The sequence below is a fragment of the Corvus kubaryi genome, unplaced genomic scaffold (assembly GCF_017639235.1).
Source record: "Corvus kubaryi isolate FWS band 111438036 unplaced genomic scaffold, C.kubaryi_AGA036_p1.0 37392, whole genome shotgun sequence".
In the NCBI taxonomy this organism is placed as follows: Eukaryota; Metazoa; Chordata; class Aves; order Passeriformes; family Corvidae; genus Corvus; species Corvus kubaryi.
This window is the reverse complement of record NW_024581131.1, coordinates 2389153-2413432: the sequence shown is the minus strand read 5'-3', so window position 1 is coordinate 2413432 and position 24280 is coordinate 2389153. Positions and strand designations below refer to the sequence as shown.

Here is a 24280-nt window from a genome sequence, read left to right as displayed (position 1 = left end):
TAGAGAATTCCTGCTGAAGCAAACCATTTTAGGCAGAATTGGTAGAAGTTCAGACTCTACAGTTTTTCCCACTAGCCACATCATAAAAAGCAGGTCTGGAAATCACCCCCAGCTAAATTCCAGTGTTTCTGTTTAGAATGTCTGTTGTTTCATGCAAGATCTAGACCATTCAAGTAGTGCAAATGAATTCAGAGGAAAACCAGAACATTTTAATGCCTAATTATTTTTAGTGATCTCGGAGAGTTTTAATTAAAAGTTAAGAGAGCTCTCCAAGCTCTTACAGTTCTAATTTTATCATATTGTGGAAATCTTGTCACTATGAAAAAATGTACAGCAATTGGCAGATCTGCCTGGTTCCCTGTCCTAAACAAAACTGTGTGTTTGGTAGTCAGATCTCAGTTGCATTTCCATCATTGCTCTTGCAAGAAAACATCTACTCTGAGCTGACTGTCTTTTGCATGTAATTAGAAAGGTTTTTTTGCCTTTTTTTTTTTTTGGTTGGTTGGGTTTTGTTTGTTTGTTGTTCTTTTTCTGTTTTTTTCTCTCTCTCCCCTTTTTTGGTTTTTTTTTTTTTTTTTTTTTTTTTTTTTAAAGTTTTACAGACTTGGATAGAAAAGAATCAATATGAGAGGAGGAATTAAGAGACTGGCCAGGATTATTTGCCTCCTTAACATCCCAAGCAAGATATAGAATTTAGGAAATATTTTATTTTATTTTATTTTATTTGTAGTTTACGATAAATCAAGCAAAATGAATTAGCAGCTTTTCCTGTTCTAAATGTCATGTTGCTCATTTTTGTGTTGTGACTGCAGTTCTTGCTTTTCAAGAACTTGAATTTGGAGAGCTTATTAAATTGAGAAATTCTTGAGAAGTTGGCCAAAGAGATCACTTCACTGGCTAACAACGTGTCGAAATGCCTTATATTTTAATTTTCTGTTAGACCATGACAATTAATTATGGTACAAGAACAGTATGGAAATTGAGAAGGATGAGATGAGATTCCCCTGACCTGCTGCTCCACTGACAGCAAGATTGAAGCCAAGCTGCTTATGAGCAAGAGGCAGTGGCAGTACATTGCAAATATGGATGTTAAGCCTTCAGGCTGATTTTTGATTAGTTTTGCATTGTTGCTTTCTCCTTTTCTTTTGTATAAAGTTTATTGAAACAGAGAAGGATAATTTGTGTTTGAAAGAAGAAAAAAAGGAACTATCACAACAAAAAATCTATTTTAGCAACGTTACACAAACTTTGCATCTTTGGATTAAAACAGAATATATATACAACCCAGCAGTTTAGTTTCTAATAGTCGTGGTTAAATTATATTTTATTTTTTGAATAGTGAATGAAGACATGAAGTCCTTAATTTAATTTTGAATTGTTAGAAGATTATAAAATTGTCTTCTTTCAAAGTGAATTAAATTAACCTTATGCCTTTCTCTTTGATACTCAAATGTTAGAGTTTGCATCTAATTTTAAAACACGTGACATGAAGCGTGAAAATTAGGAAATATTTTTATGATTTCTTCCTATACTAGATTGTTCTTTACCTCAAGGAAATCTGATTGGCAGTGAACTCACAAAAGACACGTAAGCAAGCTGTTTTCATGTACTCAGAGAGGGATCTGTTAAACAAAGCTCCTAATGCAGGTGTATTAAAACTCATCACAGGATTTAAAAAAAAATTCTCAGTTTTCTGTATTTTCATATTTCACAATTTTAATGACTGGATCTAATAACAGCAACAATGGACTTGCTGTTTTAGTTTAATTGTAAGTAACAAAGATTGACTAGAGTAAATCTAAATTCTGCTTGCCTATTATTCAGAAATATTTGTACTGATTTAATTAAAATTTTTCTACTCAGAAGAGGATTTATTATTCTGTGAAAAATACTGAAACAAATCTTCCTCTTTCAGATCTGTGGTGTATTGCATTGTTATTATTTTAGGTGTCATGTCCTTAGCTTCACCTACTTGAAAAAAGCACACTTGCAATTGAAGCGTGGGGTGAGATGTGCAAAGGTACAACAGGAAGCAGGCCAAAAAATGGAAGTCACTGTAATGTTTATTTGCAGCTCAGTTGGTTTGGGGGGGGAAAAGCAGCTCTTCTGTAGAAGGAATCCAGTGCAATAGGCCTAGTAAGCATACAAATGTCTGTCATAAGGAGTTCGTAAGCTTGTTTAACATTCTTTCAAAGAAAAAAACCCACACAATACTTTTTCTCAAACAGATATTTCATAGATGCTGACAGGCTAATTCCACTTGTGCTGTTTTTCTTATATAGACTTGAATGAGGCATGTGAACTCATTTGACAAAGGCTGATCTGAGGGACACCTTTTCTCCCATGGAGCTGAAGGCAAATAAATGGAATGAGAGTAGTTTGGGTAATATAGAACATTAGAGATGAAGGAACTTGCAAATTGATATGTAGTCCCAAACCCTGCTCAAATGTGATATTTTTATGTTGAACAATATCTACTAAATTATAATAAGATATAACTCTAGACTGAGTCCTGAAATAGAGACAATGATGCCTTTAGTTCCGTTGTATCATTCTTCCAAAATGCAGAAAAGAACTTTATCCTTCTCTGCTGTGGATCTGAACATGGTTTAGAACAATTTCTCTTGCAGCATTCCTGATTTCTCTTCTAAATCCACTACCTTGTCTTCCCCAGTGCCTCTTTCCTTGAGATGTAACAATTCTGATGCACGTAGAAATATGTCACCTATACCTTTATACCTTTGATTGAATTATATTTCTGTATTGTTTATGAACCTGCTGTGCATTTGCAATCATTATTAATAAATCAATGTGCTTTTGTCTTCTGTCACAAAGTAATGTGTGTATTCAAGAAGAATTGTATGCAAAACAAGTCATGTTTTAGAACTCATATCATTAATAATTATCAGTTTGCAGTATTGTTACAACATGTTTTGAGGGAAGCTTATTATAAAAGAAATAACAAGGCACTGCACAGTAGAAAGAATAAGACAGTTCAGTTGATCACTGGTATAGGTGTTATAAATATGCCAGTCTGTACTATAGTGTTTTATTAAGTCTCAAAAAGTCAAAGCTGATTTGAAATAATAATGTCTGACAGTCAGTGCTTTGAAGTTTTGCTGCTGCACTCTCACATTTAGGTTTTCTTTTATGTATGACTTTACCATAAAAAAACAAAAACTCACACATGGCATGAATGTCTTTTTTTTTTTTTTTATCTGTATTTCAAAGAAAGTAATAGGAGGCTACTTCAGTGAATTAAGAGGGGGAAAAAAAAAAGGAACCCCCCCAAATCAATGAGGATAGGTGCAGGCCACTGTAAGGTCATACAATATTCGTGTAAGCTATAGCTGGGGTGAGTAACTTGTTGAAGACTGTAAAAGTGAAATTAAAAGGAAAAAAAAACCCTGAAAAAAGGGGAGAATAAGGATGAGACAAGAGGCAAAAGCTAGTCCTGATTCAAGCAAGATGACTTTCATTCAGTCAGAAGAACTTGAGAGCTTGGCTGTGATAGCTAACACGCTCGTTCTTCATCACTGGCTGTGCAACAAAGAGCTGGATTCCATCCATTCCATGACTGATTGATTACCCAACGGACAAATGTTAATTCTTTTCATCGATGCTTTGTCATTGTGAAGAGATCCTTTTCATCTAGCACCTAGGCTTTTTTTCCTTCAGCTGTTTTTTATCCTGATTATATATCTTTTAACATCCTCTTCTCACTCACCTTTGCAAAACTGTCATGTCTAACAAGATTCTCAGAGTACTTTAAGCTCCTTTAGTTTACAATTAAAATTGCTAACTAAGTATGTAACAAACCGTGATATTAAATAATACTCAATGATTTAATTTAGTCATCATAATTATACTTAACCTGTTTGCTGTCCTTGAAGGAAATTTTTTCCTAGTTCACAAGAGAAGAATATAAAGGAAGAGAAGCTGTGTGTTTTTTAATAGAATAAATTGCTCCAGCGCAACTTCACGAGTTTGATCTTACATGTGCCAGTAGAAAATATGCTACTTTGCGGCATAAGCCTAACTGTGGTTTATAAAGTCAGTGAGAAGAGCTAAAAATGTATAAATGCTAATTTCTTTCATTGCTTCTTTTATAATTGTCTTTAGCAAGAATACCCCTGAATTTTGAAAATGTCGGGATCCACAAGGTTTGGAATGGTGCTGAGGCAGTGCAGGGAGAGTGATGCAGTGCAGATGTGAATTCGGGCTCCTTTCTTCGGTGTTCAGTGCTGGATTCCAAGTCGATGTTTTGTTTCTATAATGAATCAAATCAGAAAATGTATCAGTATGGATGAAGATGTTTTACTGATGTCAGAAGATCTCTCTGTAGAATTTATGTGTCTGTAAAAATTAATTTTCAGTACAGAAAGAAGAAAAATCCCTTTCTGATTCACAAACCTTTCAAGATGTGTGTTTGTGAGCACAGAATACAGAACTTGAAGGGAGATGTGCCTTTCAAGTATAAGCCTTTATATTTAGTTTTGGGTCTAATGTGGAGAACCTCCAGAGGGCTTTAATCACATATCATTATTTTAAATTTGAAAAATTATGCAGAATAAACATTGTAATTGAAAATTTACAGGAATTCTAGAGAGCTACTTTTACAATGTTATAAAAAAAATTATTAAAATGCTCATTGTGTAATCATTTTTGTAATCCTCCCAATAGCAAAATACAGTAGCTATAAATTGTGTGGTCAGATCTAGAACACAGAATTTGAATGAGATAGGGGTGTTAAAACAACTCTTTCTTACGGAATTTTTCAGTCATTTGTAGAGCAAAATTCTAACTAGCAATGTGATTATATCAAAAAGGCACACAAATAGACCTGTTTTCCAATCTAGTTCTTTCCAAGTCTGTCTTTAGAAATACATTTTTTGCCCTTACATAATATAAGAACACTACAGATAAGCACGGGTGTTCTTAGGAACAGTGAGAAAAGAAATAAAACAAGCGCTTTTGAGGAAAGTATTTTATCAACTCCAGTAATATGCTAGTTATTTCTTTTTTGTCCTTTTTTAATTGAAATCTTTTTTTTTCTTTGTGTGAATTGAGGAAAATATCTTAGTTAAAAGCAGTGGAATACATATAGCAAAACAAAATTCTAAAGCCTTTTTTCAGGGATGAGGGGTCTGAAATTTTGGCAGGGGAGAAACACAGAAACCTCTTTTTAAACTAATCATGATATCACAAAAAAGAACAAATTATAATGTTCTATTGATAATTGATGGTTATTTCATGATTCTCCTATTATCAGGCCAGAACTCATAAAAGTAATAAGTGCTTGTTATTGTTAAAAGTAAATTGTTATTATATAACTAGTATTTTAACACTGCCTATTGCAACTTACAGCTCCTTAATTTTGCCTCTTTCATAGAAAGATATAATTAGTAAATAAATTAGCTTTTTTGCCGAAATATTACTTCAAAAATATTTATGAGCTGTGTTGTCTTTCCATGGAGGCTTGCACGGTGAAAATGTGTTGCAATTAAAACCTGATCTTTGATCTCTTGGTAGTTACAGTTTGGTTTGCTTTCAACTGGTTTTTGTTTTGTTTGGGGTTTTTGTTTGTTTGTTTATGTCAAATGAGTCATGCTAATGAATTTTTAGGCTGAAATGACTTGTACCCTAACATATGATTGGCCATATGACCATTTTCTTCCTTAAACTTCTCCATAAATCTTTAACTCCTCCTTTTGCGACCCCTTTGAATGCCTCTCCTCCCTCTGAGTATTTTTGGAATTCTCTGAAGTGGAACAAACTGTTACCCGTTGCAATGATATGATCTCTGTTGCCATTCTTAAATCTGGGCTTTTTGCTTTTGCTTTCACATGTGTGAGTGCTTCTGCTGGGACTGCTGAAATGAGAATTTCAGCTGCGATTTGACCTTAATCTGCCAGTAATTTAGTGGAATTTAAGTTAAGACTGAATGCTGCGTTCTCATACAATCCACTGTTAATTCGTGACTGGAGTAGGACCGGTATAAAAATAATCAAAATTTGGAGTATTATTAGCTACTTAGAAATCATTGTGTAAATTGATCTTCTAAAACAAGTGGCCCCTTGCTACGAGAGCTTCTAGGAAGAGAAGGTGTGTGGTTGTTCCCAGTGTGTGCATTAAGGACCAGCAACGCCCAGAGTGATGTGTGGTCTTACAACGAAGGCCGTTTGCAAAGATTTGTTTTGGGAGCAGAGTTACATGTAGGTAATGGTTTTGATATCTTGCAAACTCAGCTTAAGGGTTTCCAAGGAGTTTAGCACAGACATTGTAGGTGAGTCTGCCTAGAGGTGAAAGTAAATACATGTAGTTTAACAGAGATTCTATTATTACTAACTGGGAAGGAATAGTGTTCAGTTGTTTGTAAAGTTTTCTTGGTAATTGTTTAGAAATCTGAATTGTGCTTCTTAAAAGTCATAAAAACCCATATCACATCCACGACAGGGTCATGGAATGGCCATGGGCAAGGACACTTCCACTAGACCAGCTTGCTCAGAGCCCCGTCCAACCTGGCCTTGAACACTTCCAGGATGGGGCATCCACAGCTTTTCTGGGCAACCTGTACCAGTGCCTCATTGCCCTCAAAGTAAATAATTTTCTCCTAATATCTACTCTAAACCTACTCTTTTTCAGTTTGAAGCCATTCTCTCTTGACATGTCACTACATTCTTTTGTAAATAGTCTCTTTCCATCTTTCTTGTAGGCTCCCTCCAGGAGAATTTGTAGTCTTGCAGGCTCTCCTCATAATAATTTCTATCTTAAAAATCACCTTTTGTATGTATCTGCAAGGTTATCTATAATTTAGACTTCAGAGCCAATTAGTTTAATTCAGAAACTGAAAAAAACCGTTAGAATTTATTGAAGTCTGTTATGCTCAGTATAAAATTTTGTAGTGGAATGGGGGTCTGATCATAGGAAACTTACTGGGCCCAATCTTTTACTTTCTCCAAAGTGTAATGACTTCAGTGACAGTTTTGCCTACAGAAGGCCTCCCAGACTGGGGCAAAGACTTGAAATGTATTCTGAAGTTCATATGACGAAAGCCTATCTTCTAATCATTACATGTTGTTTATGGTGTACTGAGAAAATTTCTGATACTGTGAACATCGAATATGTAGAGTGCTTTCATGAATTCCATGGAGACATTATATGAATAACTTTTGCATTGACATGGGTATAAAAATGGGTTTCAGATGTCACTGTGTGCCAAATTTCCAAAAAAAGCTACTAAATCTTCATGTATAATTTCGAGTGTACAATCATTCTCAAATGAAAAAGACAGAATTCGTATATACATTGGCAATCTATGCATGTAAATTGGCAGTTAGCATGCATAAATCCTCAACGAAGTTTTTCTTTCAATTAGACCCTTGTTAAATCCATAGTAAGTCCATTAACCTCAGGGGAATTACTTTGGATTTAAAATGCAGTTAAATAAGAACTCTCTTTGGCTGCAAGTTCATTTCCTTTCTAAACTATGATTTGACTGGTACAGGGAGAACAGTTTTAAAATGAAGGTGGCACCTGTTTTCCTGTAAGAATATGTTTGATAATTCCTTTTTTTTTTTTTTTTTAAATAGATTCATCCTGTATGGAAAAGCTTCTTTCTAAAGACTGGAAGGAGAAGATGGAAAAATTAAACACAAGTGATCTCCTTGGAGAAATTAAAGGTATCTCACTAGATCAAATTTTAAATGTTTGCATATATTTTAGGAAGGGGATTGAGGATTTTTGAAAGTTCAGAAAAAATAATAGAAATAGCTGTAGAGGGTGGCGTTCTTTCCAGTCAACTCACCCTGCTTTTTAAGGTTTATCTTTGAAATGATGGATGAGTGTGCCAAAAAAATGGAGTATGTCACAATCAGTTATAGGCACTATCAGGGATGTTATCACAAAACACCAGGTTACTTACATTAGTTTACTGACATCAGCTATATATCTCTGAGCAGAGGAAGAGGAAGAAATGTGGAGTTACCAGTACTTGGTACCGCTTCTTCCCAGTTGCACAAACTGTGTGTAGAAACAGCTTTCAGATCATAAAAGGGGGTAATTGTGTCATTGCTGTTCTAAATCTTTGATTCAAAATGGGAAAAAAAAGATTAAAAAGAAGTATTTCTATTAATCCCATTATGTAGAGAAAGAGCAGGTCTGGATAAAATTTGGGACTTACCAAAATCAGTGCAAGATTTGTTGTATATGTGGACAATAATTTCCAGTATTTTCATGATTTCTTGAGCCAGCATCCTAGGAAAAGGGGAATTCTCTTGACAATCAAGTACTATGTAAAAAACTTTGAGTGGTTTTCCCCCCCCCATCAATTCTTCCATGCGTTTTCTTAGTGAGAAGAAATTCAGTGTTATTGATTAAGCAACAAATTTAAAATGTGCTTGTATTTTGTGCTGTGAGAAGGGGTCATAAGGCAGGTTTAAGGAGTACACAAAGTACCCAAGATTTATTTCTCTTCATTTGTATAATTTTATTAAACTGCAACTACAAAGCTGTGGAAACAAAGAGTCATGTTCATCCTATTAATAAATATTTTCTGTAAAATTCTTTAATGTAAAAAAAATATATATTCTATTTGATGAAAATTGATGCTTAGGGATTTAAATTTCCACTGAGGCAATTCAAGATAGTGCAATTTTTTTTTTTTTTTTTATTATACAAGTAGATGAAAGATTGGGTCTTTTTAATAAGTAAGTTATAATTGGTTCCTTCAGGACCAAAAATCTGTTGGATTCTCCTGATTTTTCTGGTAGAATTATGACAATGCATATATGTTAGGCAGGAAAGAAATCCCATAGTAATATCAGTGACAGAAACATAGCATACAATTTTGCAGGAACATGTTAAAATTGACTGAAATAAAATCCAAAAAAATTATGTCTTGAAATCACAATCTATTTAAAGCTATATTGTCTCTTAATAGTGTGGAAAACATTGAATGCTAGTTGAATTATTATTGTCCATTAATTGCAAAATATAGCTACTTAGTCTTTAAATGGAAACTACTTGAATGCTATTAGCGAATCAAATGTAAAAGAGGTGGCATCTCTAACAATGCAGAATAATGTTCTTTCTTATTTTATGTGGGAAAAAATGCTTTCTAATGGCATCTCATTTATTGAAAAAGAAAGGTTTGTTTTTTCTGGATTTACGTTGTTCCTCCTATTTTCTTAGCATATCTGTTTATCTGCAGAGTGAGTGGGTAGAGCTCTTGCCTCTCATCTTTTTCTCATCTACCTACAAAGCTCTCTCACTCCGATTTGGAAGAATTTTCAGCTACCTTTTCCAGGGGAATAGCCTATTAGCTGTATAAAAAGGATCATCAGATTAGGCTCAGCAGATTTATATGTTGCTAGTCCCTCAGTCAGTTTCCACAGCCCATTTCCTGTATAACTGGTCCGTAAATGGTTATAATAGCTGCAGTATTCATCCATGCTGCTAGTTGGCTTCCAGCAAGACTAGATGCTGAATCTTTGCTACTGCAGCTGCATTTAATTTTTTTTTAAATAGAACCAGCATGGAAGACAAATAATGGTTGCTGTTATGTTGTGCTTTACACTTCAAACCTCTTGACAAAGACATTAGTGTTGTTTTATAGAAGAAGAAAACTAGGTGCAGAGTTACATAGCTTGAGTAAGGGCAGGTCTGAAGTTGGAATCCTTTCCTTTGGGCTCCCAAAACCATGGCCCAACCATTGTCTCCAGGCTGGTTACCTCTGAGCCAATAAAACCACTATTAACACAATAGTCTGGTATTAACTCCTATTAGCATTTTTTTACCTTAAATCAGCTCTGAAAGGAAAAAGAAAACCACAAACAAATAACAACCTAATCCATGGCAGCATGAAAACCTGATTACATGAAGGAAACAAAACCAAGTAGGGGAAGCATACTTTAAAATAAATCCTTTCATTGTTCAAGGTGGTAAATTTCATAACCATGAAGGTCATTTTCATAGTGCTGGTTGAATTTCCAGCAAGGTAACTGGCAGGGCATTCTGGGATCTGAAAGAACTACATTTGAAAATCTGTTGTCTTTGTGAGGTCAAATATATTTTTCCTTAATTTCCATTAGATCCTAAATAATTTTATTTAATTGCCCTTGTGCAGAATTTTTGTTCATATTACTGAGAGCCTAACATAAAGACATCAAGGGATGCAGTAAAAATAAATAAATGTGTTCATTAGGGGAAAAAAGTCCTGATTATAAGGAAGCAAGGTGTTGTCCTGTGAGGAACCACAGCTACTGCTCTTTGCACTGACTGTTTCTGGGAGTTGTTTATTTTAGAGAGAAGGCGTTGTTCTCACTAAGGATAACCTGAGCACATATTCTTCCTCTGTGTCTGCACAACCACAGCCCTCCCCCTTCAGTGAAAGACTAGCATCTTGGTTGTGGGAAGGCAGTTCACTAAGAATCAGTGCCAGAAAAAAGGATGAAAGCAGGAAAAAAAAATGTACCACTGACACAAACTGTTTCTATTCATGTTTGGGAAGCACACAGACAAGAAGAAAAGATAATTGGCTGAGAGAAACAAATAAAAACGGTATTTTCTTGCTTTACCTTCTATATTTAGAACACAATAGTGTTAATCAAGATATAATTATAAGCTATATCTATTAATTCAGACAATAGAGGCCAATACAAAAGTAACAAACAGTGAATAATTCATTTTTTCTCAGTGTGGGATTGTTCCTGCTCACAATTACTCTTGCACAGTGTGCTTCACTTGTAAAATTGCTTTTTCTGAGTTTCTTTATTAGGATTTCAGTTATTGATAATGGTCCAGATTCTTCCTTGAATTCCAGCCAAACAAGCCATTGACTTCAGGGAGGTTGCATGGAACTGAGGAGAATCTGGCAGAATGCTTTGTAGCCAAATTCCAGTGGTTAAATAAGTCTGCTTGTTCATTTGATATGTTTATAAATGAAACACATAGGTCAAATTTTCAAAGGTCTCTGAAGCAGTTGACCTGAGTTAAATGCCTTGCTCACCTGGAGAAAAAACCCCAGAGCACTCTGTGCAAATCATTTGATTGTATGCTGTTTGCCAGGGGGTGCATGCAAATAGATTTATCTAAGGTATACAAGCAATTTGTTAGGCTTACATCTGGCTTTTTCAGCTTTTGGTTTCTTTCGTATATAAATTAAGATCAGGAAATACTTTTCATCCTGATTTTTGTTATTACGTATTCGAATAAACAAAGTGAGGCAGGGTTCTTTTCTTTATTTCCAGATATTTGGGTGCACAGAGTTCTGTCCTCACTCTCCCTCACTGCATGTATTTCTGTTGCTTGGTTATCTAGTTTTTCTTCAGCAGCCACAGCTAGGCAGAGTAGCATCATTTATCACTATACAGAGTCTGTTTTAAGTTTTCTGTTTCTGTTCCAAATATAAATCTCTGGAATAGCACGGTCTTGCATGCATCAGGCAGTTGTCCTACTGAAATAGCCAGCAATGGTCTTTCTCAGCATGCAGAGTCTTTGAAGATCAAATAAGAAAGGTCAGTCTTTAAGTAACTTAAGCAATGATGTTATTGTGAAAGGGTCAGAATTGGTCTAGCAACCTCAGAGGAGAGTGTCTCCTGGGTCACCAGCTACTGTGCTGCAGGTTAGTCCTCTGCCTTCCATTGGTGGTGGTTGCAACTGGAACTCTCTATATTTATAGGCATTGTGACTTGAATGTCACATGCTGTCTTTTTGTACAGTAGACTCTATTTTGGGGAGGTGAGTGATTGATGTCCATGGCTTTATCCAACACAGAAGGCTGCTTCCATTATGCTTCCCATGCTTATCCCTTCTCCTTTTGTATTTGCTGCTTTATTAATAAGACTCTAAACTCCCTGTTTTGTGTGATGTGCACATTTAATGGCCTCATATTATTTGGGTAGGTGGGAGGCAGCATTCCTGTTTCCCAGGAAATGTTGAATTTAGTAAAATGAAGCAACTTCACCCATTTGATAGTCTACTTGCAAGATATCCACAAACAATTTTGGAAAGGGTATTTTTCCCTGGTATACGAACAGGAGAGATGCGAGAAAGTGTTTTCTAGGAGCATTTTTTTGTGTGTATTAATGACTGGAAGAGGACAGTGAGGCACAACTGTTTGAATCTAGTAATTTAACACTCTCCATTTCTGGAATAGTCTTGGAAAGAGTTGTGCATGAATGAATCCTCGAGAAAGTTGTGGTTTTTACAGTGAATTAATTTTTTTAAAACATGCATGATTTACAAAACATTTTAAAATGTTATTTTTGCTTCTATTTTATAAAATTTGTCTTCACAGATAAGCTTTCAGGTGTTTCTTGCTGCACTATATCAAATGTGAAGTCCATTTTGAGGAAAATAATTCTGTTTTCCTTTAGCCCTGATCAACACTGTAGTCTGAATTTGCAGTAATTATTTTTCAGTATAATTGCTGAAAATTCTTTCTCATGAAGTCTAAGGGTATATAACAGTCTGCCTCATAAATATGTATAAATAAATATATATAAGTCTTATATCACAGAGGCACTCAGAGGTTTTTAATTATATCACTTTGTATGGCTATAGACATTTCAAAGCTCTCCTTTGTGCTCTCTGTTAAAAACATATTTTATTTCTTTTGAAGTCTGTGTGATATACATACTAGCAATTAAAAACTCAGCTCAGGCTTTGAGACACAAGGTCTTCTTAATTAAAACTCAAACAAAAGCTACAAGCAGAAGCCCCACTATATGATTAAGGTCTAAAGTGTTATGATACATTAGAATCATTGTTAACTGCTAGGATTTAAAAAATCAATACACAGGAAAAAGAATCAACTGGTTCCAATTAGTGAAACCAATGAAAACATCCAACAAAACAGCACAGCCCAGAACCCCTACACCCAAATCCTCAAGAAATTGGTCCTGATTAGGAATATACCACAGGCTATAAAGGTTTCTCGTAGTGAATTTCTTGCCATGATCCAATGAAGTGATATATTTAGCTTTGTGTTGCAGCTCTCCAGATCAGAGCAATACTTTTGTTTTGCCATTACTTCAGCATTTTGTGTAACATGGTGCAAGGGCTATGCTTCCAGGTCTAACCTGACCTTCTAAATTAAAACATTTGAATGCCTGAATATTTCATAAACACTTCCAACAGTTAATGTTTGCACGCCCTTTAGTTGTATTTGCTTGAAGAAAGTAATGGATTCCAAAACCGAAAATATTTTGGTTAAGCTTACCAAGCCCCATAGTATCTATTTGTTATGGTCAAGATACCAACACTCTTAGACTAATCAGCAGTGTGAAATAGACTAAACTATATTTTCTTATGTCTTTTTTTTTTTTGATATGAAGTATGTTCCTTCAGATTCTGGATTTAAACAGACATATCCCCAGCTGTACAGACAGAGGGTAGTTCTGTGGAAGAGATTGGACTGCTCACTCTACATAGTGCTAGTATTTAAATTATGTACATGCAAGTCTTGGCAGGATTGAAATTGTGTTTATCACATTAAAAAAAGCCAAATATTTTTTGTTGCTATAGTCTTTTGGTGAGAGGGTTGTATTTCAGTAGCACCTCTCACAATCATGCCTGCTTCTTATATTGACAGTGAATGGCAATTGCCATTTCTAGTTCTTAAAACTCCAGAACTATAAATTACACTGTAATCAACCTTTCACGTAAATCAAGTTTTCCATATTGTTGAATATATTTTATAAAAATCATCAAGCAGGATGCATGTCCTTTAGTTCCAGGCACACAATGAATTTTTTACTTACCACAATCACAGATATCTGTGTTTTTTACCTTATCAGTGTATATTTCTAAGCTTAGAAAGATTCAGAGGTCAATGTATGAACTCTGTACTACACTGAAATCAATATGACAGCTCACTTGAATTCTGGGTTCTGTGAAATGTGTCCCAAATAATGTAGTAAGAAATAGTATCAACTGTTCATGAGAAAAAGCAACAAGATGGATAATGATGCTAATAATAAGGAACTGAAACGGCAATACATTTCTTTTGCACATCAGAACAGACTGCCTTCTGGAATATGATCTATTCTTTATTTTTACAATTAGTGACAAGAAAATGTATCATATTAAAATGTGTTTATTTTCAACTGCCATCTAATTTTTTTTTCTGCAGAAAAGAGGTTGCCTATAAACTAAAAATTACAGGCCGGTTTTCTCCACTTATTCCTCAAAAATTTACCATTTTCCTCTGTTGGGAGGTTGTTTTGGTGGCATATACATATATATATGTATTGATTTTCAGTATAACAGTCATTGCTTTCTGCACTAAATACAGAGCCTTTAACTGCAGTAGAAAGGCTTCTATACTGAAGAATGTATCACTACTAGGAACTTAGCACCTTCTCTTCTGAAAGTGGATGTCAGTGGCAAATTTCCATTTGACTCCAGTCCCAGCTTAGTCGCCAATGAAGTTTCTTACCTTTAGCAAAATAAAACTCCTGCTGAAGACACATATACAATCTCTTATGGAAAAGAAAATGCATATGTAGGAGTTTGCACTGCTAAAACAAAAGTGGAATCTCCATTTCTTGCTTCATCACGCTTCAGTGCTTTTGGCTTTTTGTCGCTGTAGACTTACAAAGTCAAATTCTAACAAATTGATGAATGTTAGCATTTATCTAGAAAAATACATATAGGCACTGTACTGAAAGGACTGAATTTGGTCAATTTGGATTATGTGGAAACCTCTACATGTACTTTTATCAGTCCTTTGTTATGGATGTTTTGTATTCAGGGAACTTTAAGTGTCAGATATAAAGAACACACTGTTCTGCAGCATCCTGTCCCTGGACACTGTTCAACCTGTGGAAGGGTGTAAGGAAAGGGCAAACATACACTAATATTTCCTCAGTATACTCTTCCAATTTCCCATGAAATATGATTAATGGGCTGCTTGATTCAGAGGTGGTAATTCGGGTTTAATGACCCTTGATAGAATTATCATCTATGAACATGTCCAATCACTTTTGAACCCTTTAACAGCCAGCTGCAGGGTCTATGGGGATAAGCTCAGCAGTTAGCAATATGCTGTATATTTGCACCTAGTAGCTTGTAGGTGTCCCCTAGATCTTAGAATGGACATTTTTAGAATGAACTGTTCCGTGTTCATGTTCTCTGTTACTCTGTCTCTTTTCCAGGTTGAAAAGTGAAAATATATTTATTTATTCTTTGTGTGAAAGCTGTTCTGCACTTTGACCACTCTTCTCAGCCTTCTCTGCAGTTAAATTGGAAAGAAACCTCTTGCATAAAATATGACTTTCTGAGCAGCATCAAACTTTGGCACTGATTAATGAGAACCTTTGTGGTAATTCTTTTCACTTCAGTTGGTTTTAAACTCCATTTCTGAATAGGGAGTTTTGTCTTGAAGTGGGATCTTGATGTGTAGATACTGTGTAGTAGTGAGGATATCCAGATGATATCAAAGATATCAGATTTTTTTTTCCTGAAGAGATACGTAAAAATACCTTACTGGGAACTCAACAAACTGTGGACCCTGAGGCAAGTCAGAAATGTAATCTGTAAAACTCAAGGCACGTAGATACAATTAGTACTAAGAAAAAAATGAAGTAGGAGCACGTTTATAACTCCCCTGCAACTGAGAATAGCAAGAACATAATATGCAACCTGACACAGCCACTGCCTCAAAAGCCTAAGCTCAATGAGGAATAGAAGAAGAAATACAAGAAGGGTTGTCCCTGTCCCCTCTAAACAAGTTGACCTTTCAGAAGAGGTTAATTATCAGTGTTTCTTTCAAGATATCTTGATTTGTTTAACTGTGTCACCTCACTTTGGATCTCACCAATGACATCTGACAGTTTTCTGCCAAAGGGCAAATCTAGCAAAACTGGGCTCATTTTCCTCGTTTTCACCTCCTCCTGCTAACATTAAAGTGATTTCAGGTTAATGATGATCCCCTTGCTCTAATCAGGTCATTGACAATAGGGTCCCCTTTCTTGGTGTGTGAATTGATATCAATTCACTATGTCTCTTCTGTTTCTCCCTCAAATATTTATGTTGGATTAAAGTAAATAACCAATTTTGTTTGTTTGTTTTCCTTTGTTCTTGCATGATTTGTGAATAGAGAAAGCTTTCAAACAGTATAAATGTGAAGTCCCATCGATCAATATCAACATATGAATTTTAAAGGAAATAAGTGTATTGAAATATTTTCCATAAAAATTTGTCTGAACAGAGGAAACAGAAACCTATTAAGGATGTAGCCTGCCCTGGTCCCATGAATTCATCATATGTATTACCCTCTGTGATAATAATATTAATAGATTTATAGCCAGGCAGCTTGATCAGATCTGGTTCTTTGTCATTAGCTCTCACCCTAGAACCATGTTATTATGGACGTATCTTTCTTATCCTTTTTTCTTTAAATTGCTGTTAGCTTAACCCACATATCCTAATATTTACCTTAGCCTGTACTGATGTAATTTAACAAAGTTTAATATTAGACATATTATCATAAATGTTGAAGAGTTATCCAAGATTAAGCTGAGACCTGTTCAATAGCTGCTTAAAATTTGTTGCCCCATAGATGGTAATGAGAGGCTAACACACTCATGTTGGGAATGAATCCTCATGTCTATTAAGATTTGTTTGAACAGGTTTCCATCACAACAGGTGCACAATTACTTTATGAGTAAAATATTATCAGCCTTCCAAATTAGCCAGGGCAAAATGCAAGTTGTCTGATTAAATAATCAAACCCAATACTTAAAATGCACTTGATTTCCACAGGAATTTTAAGATGCTAAGTCCCAGTCTATCAGTGAAACTGTGATTGTTTGCAGCATGCAAGTAGCAGCTTGTAGAGTATCCTGTTTGGTATGTTTTACATAATTCACCCTACATTATACAACACAAAACCACGAAAAAAGCATATAATAATGGGTTTTACTTCTAGTAAAACAATTTTAGTCTTCCAATGAAGGTATTATATTGTGCATTAAAATCAGAAAAAAAGTGGGCCTCTAATGGAAAATAGTTTGAAAGTGTTCTGCATTCAATTAGGAGGCATACCAGTTTGGAAATACAAACCCCAATGTTCTTTTAAAATAATTTAGTTTATGAAGAGGGAGGAACTAGAGGAAAATCCTCTGAGTCTTAAGTGCGGCTTACAGTATAGACATCACATATGTCACCAGATACTGAATAGCTTAGCAAACACAGTAACTCAGAGACCCAAGAAATGCGTCAAATCTGAAACAGTAGGTTCACCAGGAAGGGAAAACTTAGCAGTGCAGCTGTCAGGCACAGATTATGTGCAGGTAACTGTTTGTTTTCGTATCTGAACCTGTTTGTCAGTCAAAGAATGCTATGAATCAGGAGATGGGATCTCAAATACAAAACCACAAAGTCAGAGACAGCATCTGGAGGAACTCCAAGCCACAAAAATTAGGGAAGAAACACAGAGGGAACAAAAACTGTAAATGCTTGCATGGATTCTGCCTCTATATACATTGAATTTAAATAATTGTGTTGATACATCAGTAATAATAATTGCTGATAAAAATTATAGTCCTTATTTTGGGCAGCAATATGTTTTACTAAATGTGAAATTAAATGCAATTTGTATTAATTAGGGATAATATGAAAGTATGTAAGCGGTTGACATTTCCGATATTTTTAAACGCACTACTATGTGTGAAGATAGATCTTTTGCATTTGTTTTGACTTGGAAATACTGTAGATTGATATATGCCCCCAAAGTGTTCTGTTGACATAAGATCCCCATTCTAAACCCTGAGATCAGAAAATTATTTATGGTTCACTGTAGTTTGAAATTTAATTATGGGATTTGATCTTTGATGTAACTGTTTAGTAGACAATTGTAGTTCTCCCTGAGAGATGGAATACACCCTTAGTATAGACACTAAACCAAAATCTGACGTTAAATTGCAGGTGGCATGCTCAGGTTGCAAGATTTAAGAAGTCAGTATAGTGTATACAGATATTTTATGCAGGCTTATACAAATAAGTTGTTCCAAATGTCGGGAAATTTACAGATGTCAAATCTTGATTGATAACACCAAAAGAACAGATTTATTAAGGAAGGTAAAGAAAACGAAATGGGCATAGCTGTTCTGTGGATTTGTTTTTCCAGATTCCTTAAGAATCATGAAGTGTCTTTTAACTTGTAATTGAAAGTTTTACCTTCACTGCCTTCCTCTGGTGCCAGGACACATTTGCTTATGGATTGTTGGAATTCTGCAAGAGTTGCAGGATGACTGTGGATGTTCTTTTAGGGGCTGTATAGAACAGAGGTTTTCTACTTCAGGATACATTAATAAATTAATTGACCCTCTTATCTGTCTTTATTTTGTTGTTGTTGTTTTCTTCCCTTCCCAGGGGTTCTATAGTGTAATTTTGGGTCTCTTTGGCTCAACAGCCAAACACAGGGTGCCCATTTCTGAAGGATAAGGGTTTCTCTAAAAAGAAATACTTAATCCTATCAGGTTAAGGTCTGCCATTTTTCAAGATAGCAATGATTGACAAAGGCACTTTGTGTCTCTGCATACTCTCAGGAAACATATCCCACCATCAGACAGATATCAGCCCTGGGTGCTGAGTGGGACATAGTGAAAATTTTCCCTCTGCTGACCTGGAAAAAACCATAGTCATCTCCACACATAGCTAAAGTTCAGTTAACTTAATAGATCGGTGAGGTTCTTCTCCCACTTTGCCTTTTCCTGTTCCCTTCCATGTGTATTGTGCTCAAAACCACTGAGAAAAAACTCTTTTCTGAATTATAGTTGCAAATACTGAAAACAGCTATGGTGATCAGCAGCAAATAACCCATGACAGAATACATGTGTTAATTGCTCATCAGCTGAATCTGCCATAAAAAATTCACATGATGATATCTTTGTCTGTGTAAAATATTCAAATATATTAAAAACATAGAAATTAATACAAAGTTCAAGTTTGGAAGTGAGGGAAAACTGAAGATTGATGTATTGAAAGTGAGTGGTTTTAACTAGTTTTTATGGAATAGTTTTTGCTAAGGACAAAAGTGTTCCTTCCAATAGGCTCACTCCAACACCTACAGAATGATTGGATGAGGCCCTGAGCAACCTGGTCTAGTGGAAGTTGTCCCTGCCCACGGCAGAGGTGCTGGAATGGGATGATCTTTGAGGTCCCTTCCAACCCAAGCCATTCCATGTTTCTATGGTCTCTTAAAGGAGAGCACTGCTCTTATCAAAGTCAGATCATGCAGATCAGCTGGCATCACCACTTCCAAGGCTGAGACGGTGGCTCCTGTTCAAAATGATAACATTCACAGACTCAGTTTTGAAAGAGTTCATTTTCTGCAGTTCAAGAACTCAAGGTGTGTTATATTTGTTTAATGATGATCTTGACTGACTGCTAAAAGAAGGGAAACCGTTAAAAGATACTGTGAGAATTAGAAGGTTAGCTGGTAAACTAGGTAATGCTTTTGCCATCTGTACCTATTCAGGCTTTTAGAGGCTTAGTAATGCTATTTTTTGTCAGTGTTAGCTATGTCATAGCAGGTGTAGAGTTGTCGAGTTGGTTAAGCAACTGAGGGTTACTCCTTCCTAAGCTAAATTAATAACTAAAGCAATAATGAGTTCTTGACCTTTTTTTTTCGCAAAGGGAAAGAAATGTGAAAGAGTGTGTATGAGTGTTGCCTTTTAAATGCATTTAAATGTGTTGTCTTGTATTCATTCATCCACTTATGCAAGCTGGCTGTCTTATGCAGACTTCTGTCTATATATGTTGAGTCCATGATAGAGCTGAAGCTGTGGGTTTAGCTTTACTGCAGGCTGCTGATGTCTCCTAAATGCAGGACATTTAGGGTACACAAGAGCAGGGAAACCTCATCTTTCCTATGGCATATCCAGCCAAGGCTCCAAGGAGGAATTTGAAAATTTCCACGTGAATGAACTCCATGCCACTTGGAAGTTCCCAAAGTGCTACTGAGTTCTAGAAAGTGATATCTAAATATCCCAAGTCCTCCAGCAGTCTTTCAACAATATTTCTATTTATTTTTCTGTGTATTTTAATACCCTGAAACAGCACAATGTATTGATGGGTGTACTTTAGAAGTTACTTTAAGGATGCGGTTGAAAACATTTGCTGTCCTAAGTTTATTACCTGTGTGAAACTCAAAGTGAGCAACTTTAGGTTTTCACCAAAACCTGTCAGCCCTAAGCCTAAGGTATAGACTATCACACAGATCGAGGTTCTCATGTCCACTAGTTGGTGTTGCACATCAGAAAAGTAAATGAAACTACTTCTGTGTTAAGGAAAGACAGTTGGCTGACCCATAGGTATGAATTTCCATACAGGAAAAACAAGTCTTAAAAAAAAATCATCAAGTACTGTATTTGAAGGGCTAAAGTTGCTACAAAAGAACTCAGAGAAAAAATAGAAGGGAGGTCTGTGGCATAAAGGGGAAAAACCAGCATAATAGCCATTTGACTTCAGGAGTAATCTTAAATTCAGACACAGGAATGAGGAAGAACAGGGAAAAATTGTACCTTCGCACTAATAGTATCTCTCCCTCTGACTATTTTCTGTTCTGGGGCTTTCCAGATCCTGGTGGGGTTTGTGTATTTTGAAATAGTCAAATAGATTCCTCTTCCCTTTTCCAAGTACCTGTCCAGTCTGCCCTTGAACCTATATAAAACTCTGAGCCAGCATCATTTAGAAAGACATTCCACAGTGCTAGTGTCCATTGTGTGAAGAACGTCAGGATCAAATTAACTGAAAACTTTAAAGGTGATGTTATGTGATTCACACACATTTATCTCATTTTTAAAAAATAGTTTAAAATGTCATCTGAGTCAATGGGTCTTATGGCTTCAAATGTTTTTGAAAACATGACCGTAGGGATATTTGCAATAGTAAGAGGCCCAAATCTCTTAAAAGACCTGGCCCAGAGACACCTAAATCTGAGAAACCCCTGGGAAAAATAACTGAGATTTTTGTGAGTGCAAAGAGCTTGAAATTTTGATTTAAAATTTCTTTAAAATTCATAGGTAGAAGATAACCACAAAATACACTGCTTGAGTTAAAAATGTTTTTGCAGTCACAATTAGCCCTCATCTAAGACATTATCTCAGCATCACAGTTACTCTGAAGTAACTTCTAAGAAACACTTCAGAAACATTGTGTCGAAGTGCAATAGGTGTGTTCTTCCAGGCAAAACTCTTTTTTTTTTTTTTTTTTTTTTTTTTTAATAGGACACTTAAAGGGAAGACGATTAACTTTCAAAAGCAACTGAGAGTAGCCTCAGTAGAAATCTGTTTTCCCTGCTTCTGCTTGTTCTTTGTGTTTTTAGTTTGAGTGCCTTGTTAGGAAGGAAAAATAATGCTGCAATTGTGGCTGCTGTAGAAATAAAATAATGAAAATGTAACCTGGACAGTATTAAGTTGTCTTAAGGAGAGAGAAACAATTAGAGGATCCTGATTTCTTAAATATACCCCAGATCTATTTATAATATATTGAATTAGAATGCTGTTATAGCAGAATTTAAAACTTCTTGGTATGTTTTCTGCATATTCCCAGTGCTTCAAGCTTTATTGTGAATTGTTGTAACACTGTGCTTAAGGTTCTGCCAAATTTATGCCTTTGAGTATGGGATTATATCAAGACTTTTGAGCAGGCAGTGTTTACATTTTCTTTCTGCGTGATCCTATTTGAGTGGTAGAATACCTATGAAAGCACAAAAAATAACCTGATACCACTCTGGGTTGGGACTGTGAAGAACTTAATTAGCAAAGACTGTAGCAAAGGGCTGTGCTAAATATTTTGGTTTGTGATCAACTAGGTATACAAATAAATTGAATTAAGAAAAGTTCTAACTGCCCTTTAGTTGCTTCTGAGAACCATCTGGCTAAACACACTCATGCTTGTGGTTAGAGTATAATTATTTCAGAACACTCTTGGAATATGTGTGGAACTTCAGCCTGCACATGTAGACCACCCCCTTTATGCTCTGGTTAATGTGATTTAGGAGGTTTTTCTCTAGGTAGAAAACTTGTCTGATAATTTTGTATTATATTTACAGGAGCACAACAAGGTGGTCATAGAATTCTAATTTGCTCTGGATTGCATTATTTTCATTTAATTATTTATTTATAAAATAAACCTGGAGCGTACAAGAGCATCGTTTACTTGTTTGGTTTTTGTTTCTCATACCCAAGCAGTGCGCTTGTGGTTATTTCAAAAGACACAAGACCACTCTTATTTGTAGAATAAACAGGCTCTGCTGAATTGGTTTTACAGATTGTTAGGTTGCATGCAGCAGATAAGTAGCACTTTCAATTTATAACTCTTTGATTATGAACTAAATTTAAAATAATATTCAGATTCACGAGCCTGAAGCTGCCAATTTTGACCACCTAATGCCATTATTAATGAACATATCAATGGACCTCTTCCAAAGCCCACTGAAATGAGAGTAAATCCTTCAACTCACTTCTCTGGGCACATTCTAAATGTATAAAATGTTGCTGCTTTCCATACATATCAAAGGCTTTCAACTAAATTGTCTCTTCTCAGATGAGGTAGGAAGTTTCTTCTTTACAGCTTCTATGATAGACAGCCTATGCTAATGTCCTTGTTTTGCAATAAACTTTGCTTCTTCATTACTTATCACCAGAGGCAATAAAAATCTTCAGAGGCAAATATAAGTTTTTCATTGATATACTTGTTTGTATTTGTAAGACATGAAAGATGAACATGTAATTAAGATCAAAATTAAAATTTATATTTTAAGTATATAAATCTTGCAGTACTAATACTCCTCATATTTATATTTAGACATTTCTGAGTTGTGTAGCTAATAATTACTAACTAAAAACTCATGGAAGTAACTTATTTAACAAGATATAAAAAGTAACTGCAAGACATCAGAAGTCAGGGTACATTTCACAGGGGCACATCTCCTCTCTTGTGTATATTGTGCATTCTGGATGCAGCAGAAGAAATGCATTTGGGTTACAATTTTCAGTATAGGAAAAGAGGCAAGATTGCTGGAGTGTTCTGGAGTGTGATCCTCAGTGTCAGCTTTAAGGCAAATGAGCCCAAATAATTGAATCCTGATATGTAAATCAATTACCTTTTGATAGAAAAGCTGCAGTGGCACCTATGGAAAGGATCTCTACCCTTCTTGCACCCACAGAGAAAAATTCTAATTCCTATCCTTGTTCTCGTAGCCCTCCCTGGCACACAGGTGGGTCAGCTTCACTGCTCCTTAAAACTAGATTAGGCCCACAGGAAGGCATAGTGATGAGATGTGGATTTTTCACCTGATTTGCATGTGTCCAGCTGCAGAATTACACACAAAAGCTGCCTGAAGTTCAACTGTCCCCTTTTCTTTCCATCACCCCATGGATGTATTTGTAGACATTAAAGTAAAGTGCTCCCCACTATTTAAAGAGAAGAATCACATTATTTCTTCAATACTGTAACAAAGAACAGAAAAAAAATTTAAGCTCTCCTTTTCTGTAGCTTGCTCTTTAAAATTGAAAACTCAATTAAAACATATAATTTTTTTTTACCTTTCATTATTAATCCATAGTTTAGACAGTGGAGAAGAGTGAAAAAATCCAAACAAAAGCTTCTTTTACATCATGGGCCTTTTTAATGAAAGATAAATAATCAGCTAAAGAAATCACAAGTAACTAGCTCCTGTTAGGTAAGGAAATTAATGTCATCTAATTCATATGAGCTGTACTCATCAAATGAGACATTAAGCAAACTTCCTCTAAACTCAGCTTCCTTCCAGCTACTTTTATACATGTACATATACAATTCTCTTTCCAGAATAAGATTAGATAGCACAGATATTCACTTTATCCCTGTGATTGAAAATACAAGTTTTAATTGGGGGGCTCTTCCTTCTAAATAAGTGCTTTTTTGCACTTGCATGGGAAGAAATACTAGTATTAAAAGAATGAAAAATTGTGTATTTCTTGAAATTCTATCATGTTTACAAAATGTAAAAATAAGATTAGTAGCACCCAGAAATCACTTGTTAAAGTTTAAATTGAATATGGAAACAAAATTACTTTTATCCAGCTCCGTGCTGTTAGGAAAGAACAATCAATGAAATGGGGCAATTTCAAAATCAGTATTGAATTCTCCATTTAAATTTCTTTCTTCAGCAGACTCCCAATCTTTTTGTGTTACTTGATAAGGTCCTACTTATTCCAGACTGTCATCCATTATGACTCTCAACACTGTAATTCCAAAGAAGACACTACCTATGATTGTATATAAG

General features: G+C 35.3%; 1 protein-coding gene across 10 annotated transcripts in view; it reads left to right on the top strand.

The window, feature by feature from the left end:
• SOX6 (SRY-box transcription factor 6) overlaps nt 1–24280 on the top strand; it is a 374652-nt gene that overhangs the window by 193260 nt on the left and 157112 nt on the right. For all 10 annotated transcript variants that reach the window (XM_042038377.1, XM_042038378.1, XM_042038379.1 and 7 more), the window contains one exon: nt 7593–7682. In XM_042038377.1, coding sequence (XP_041894311.1) covers nt 7593–7682 — 90 coding nt within the window. The remainder of the gene's footprint in view (nt 1–7592; nt 7683–24280) is intronic.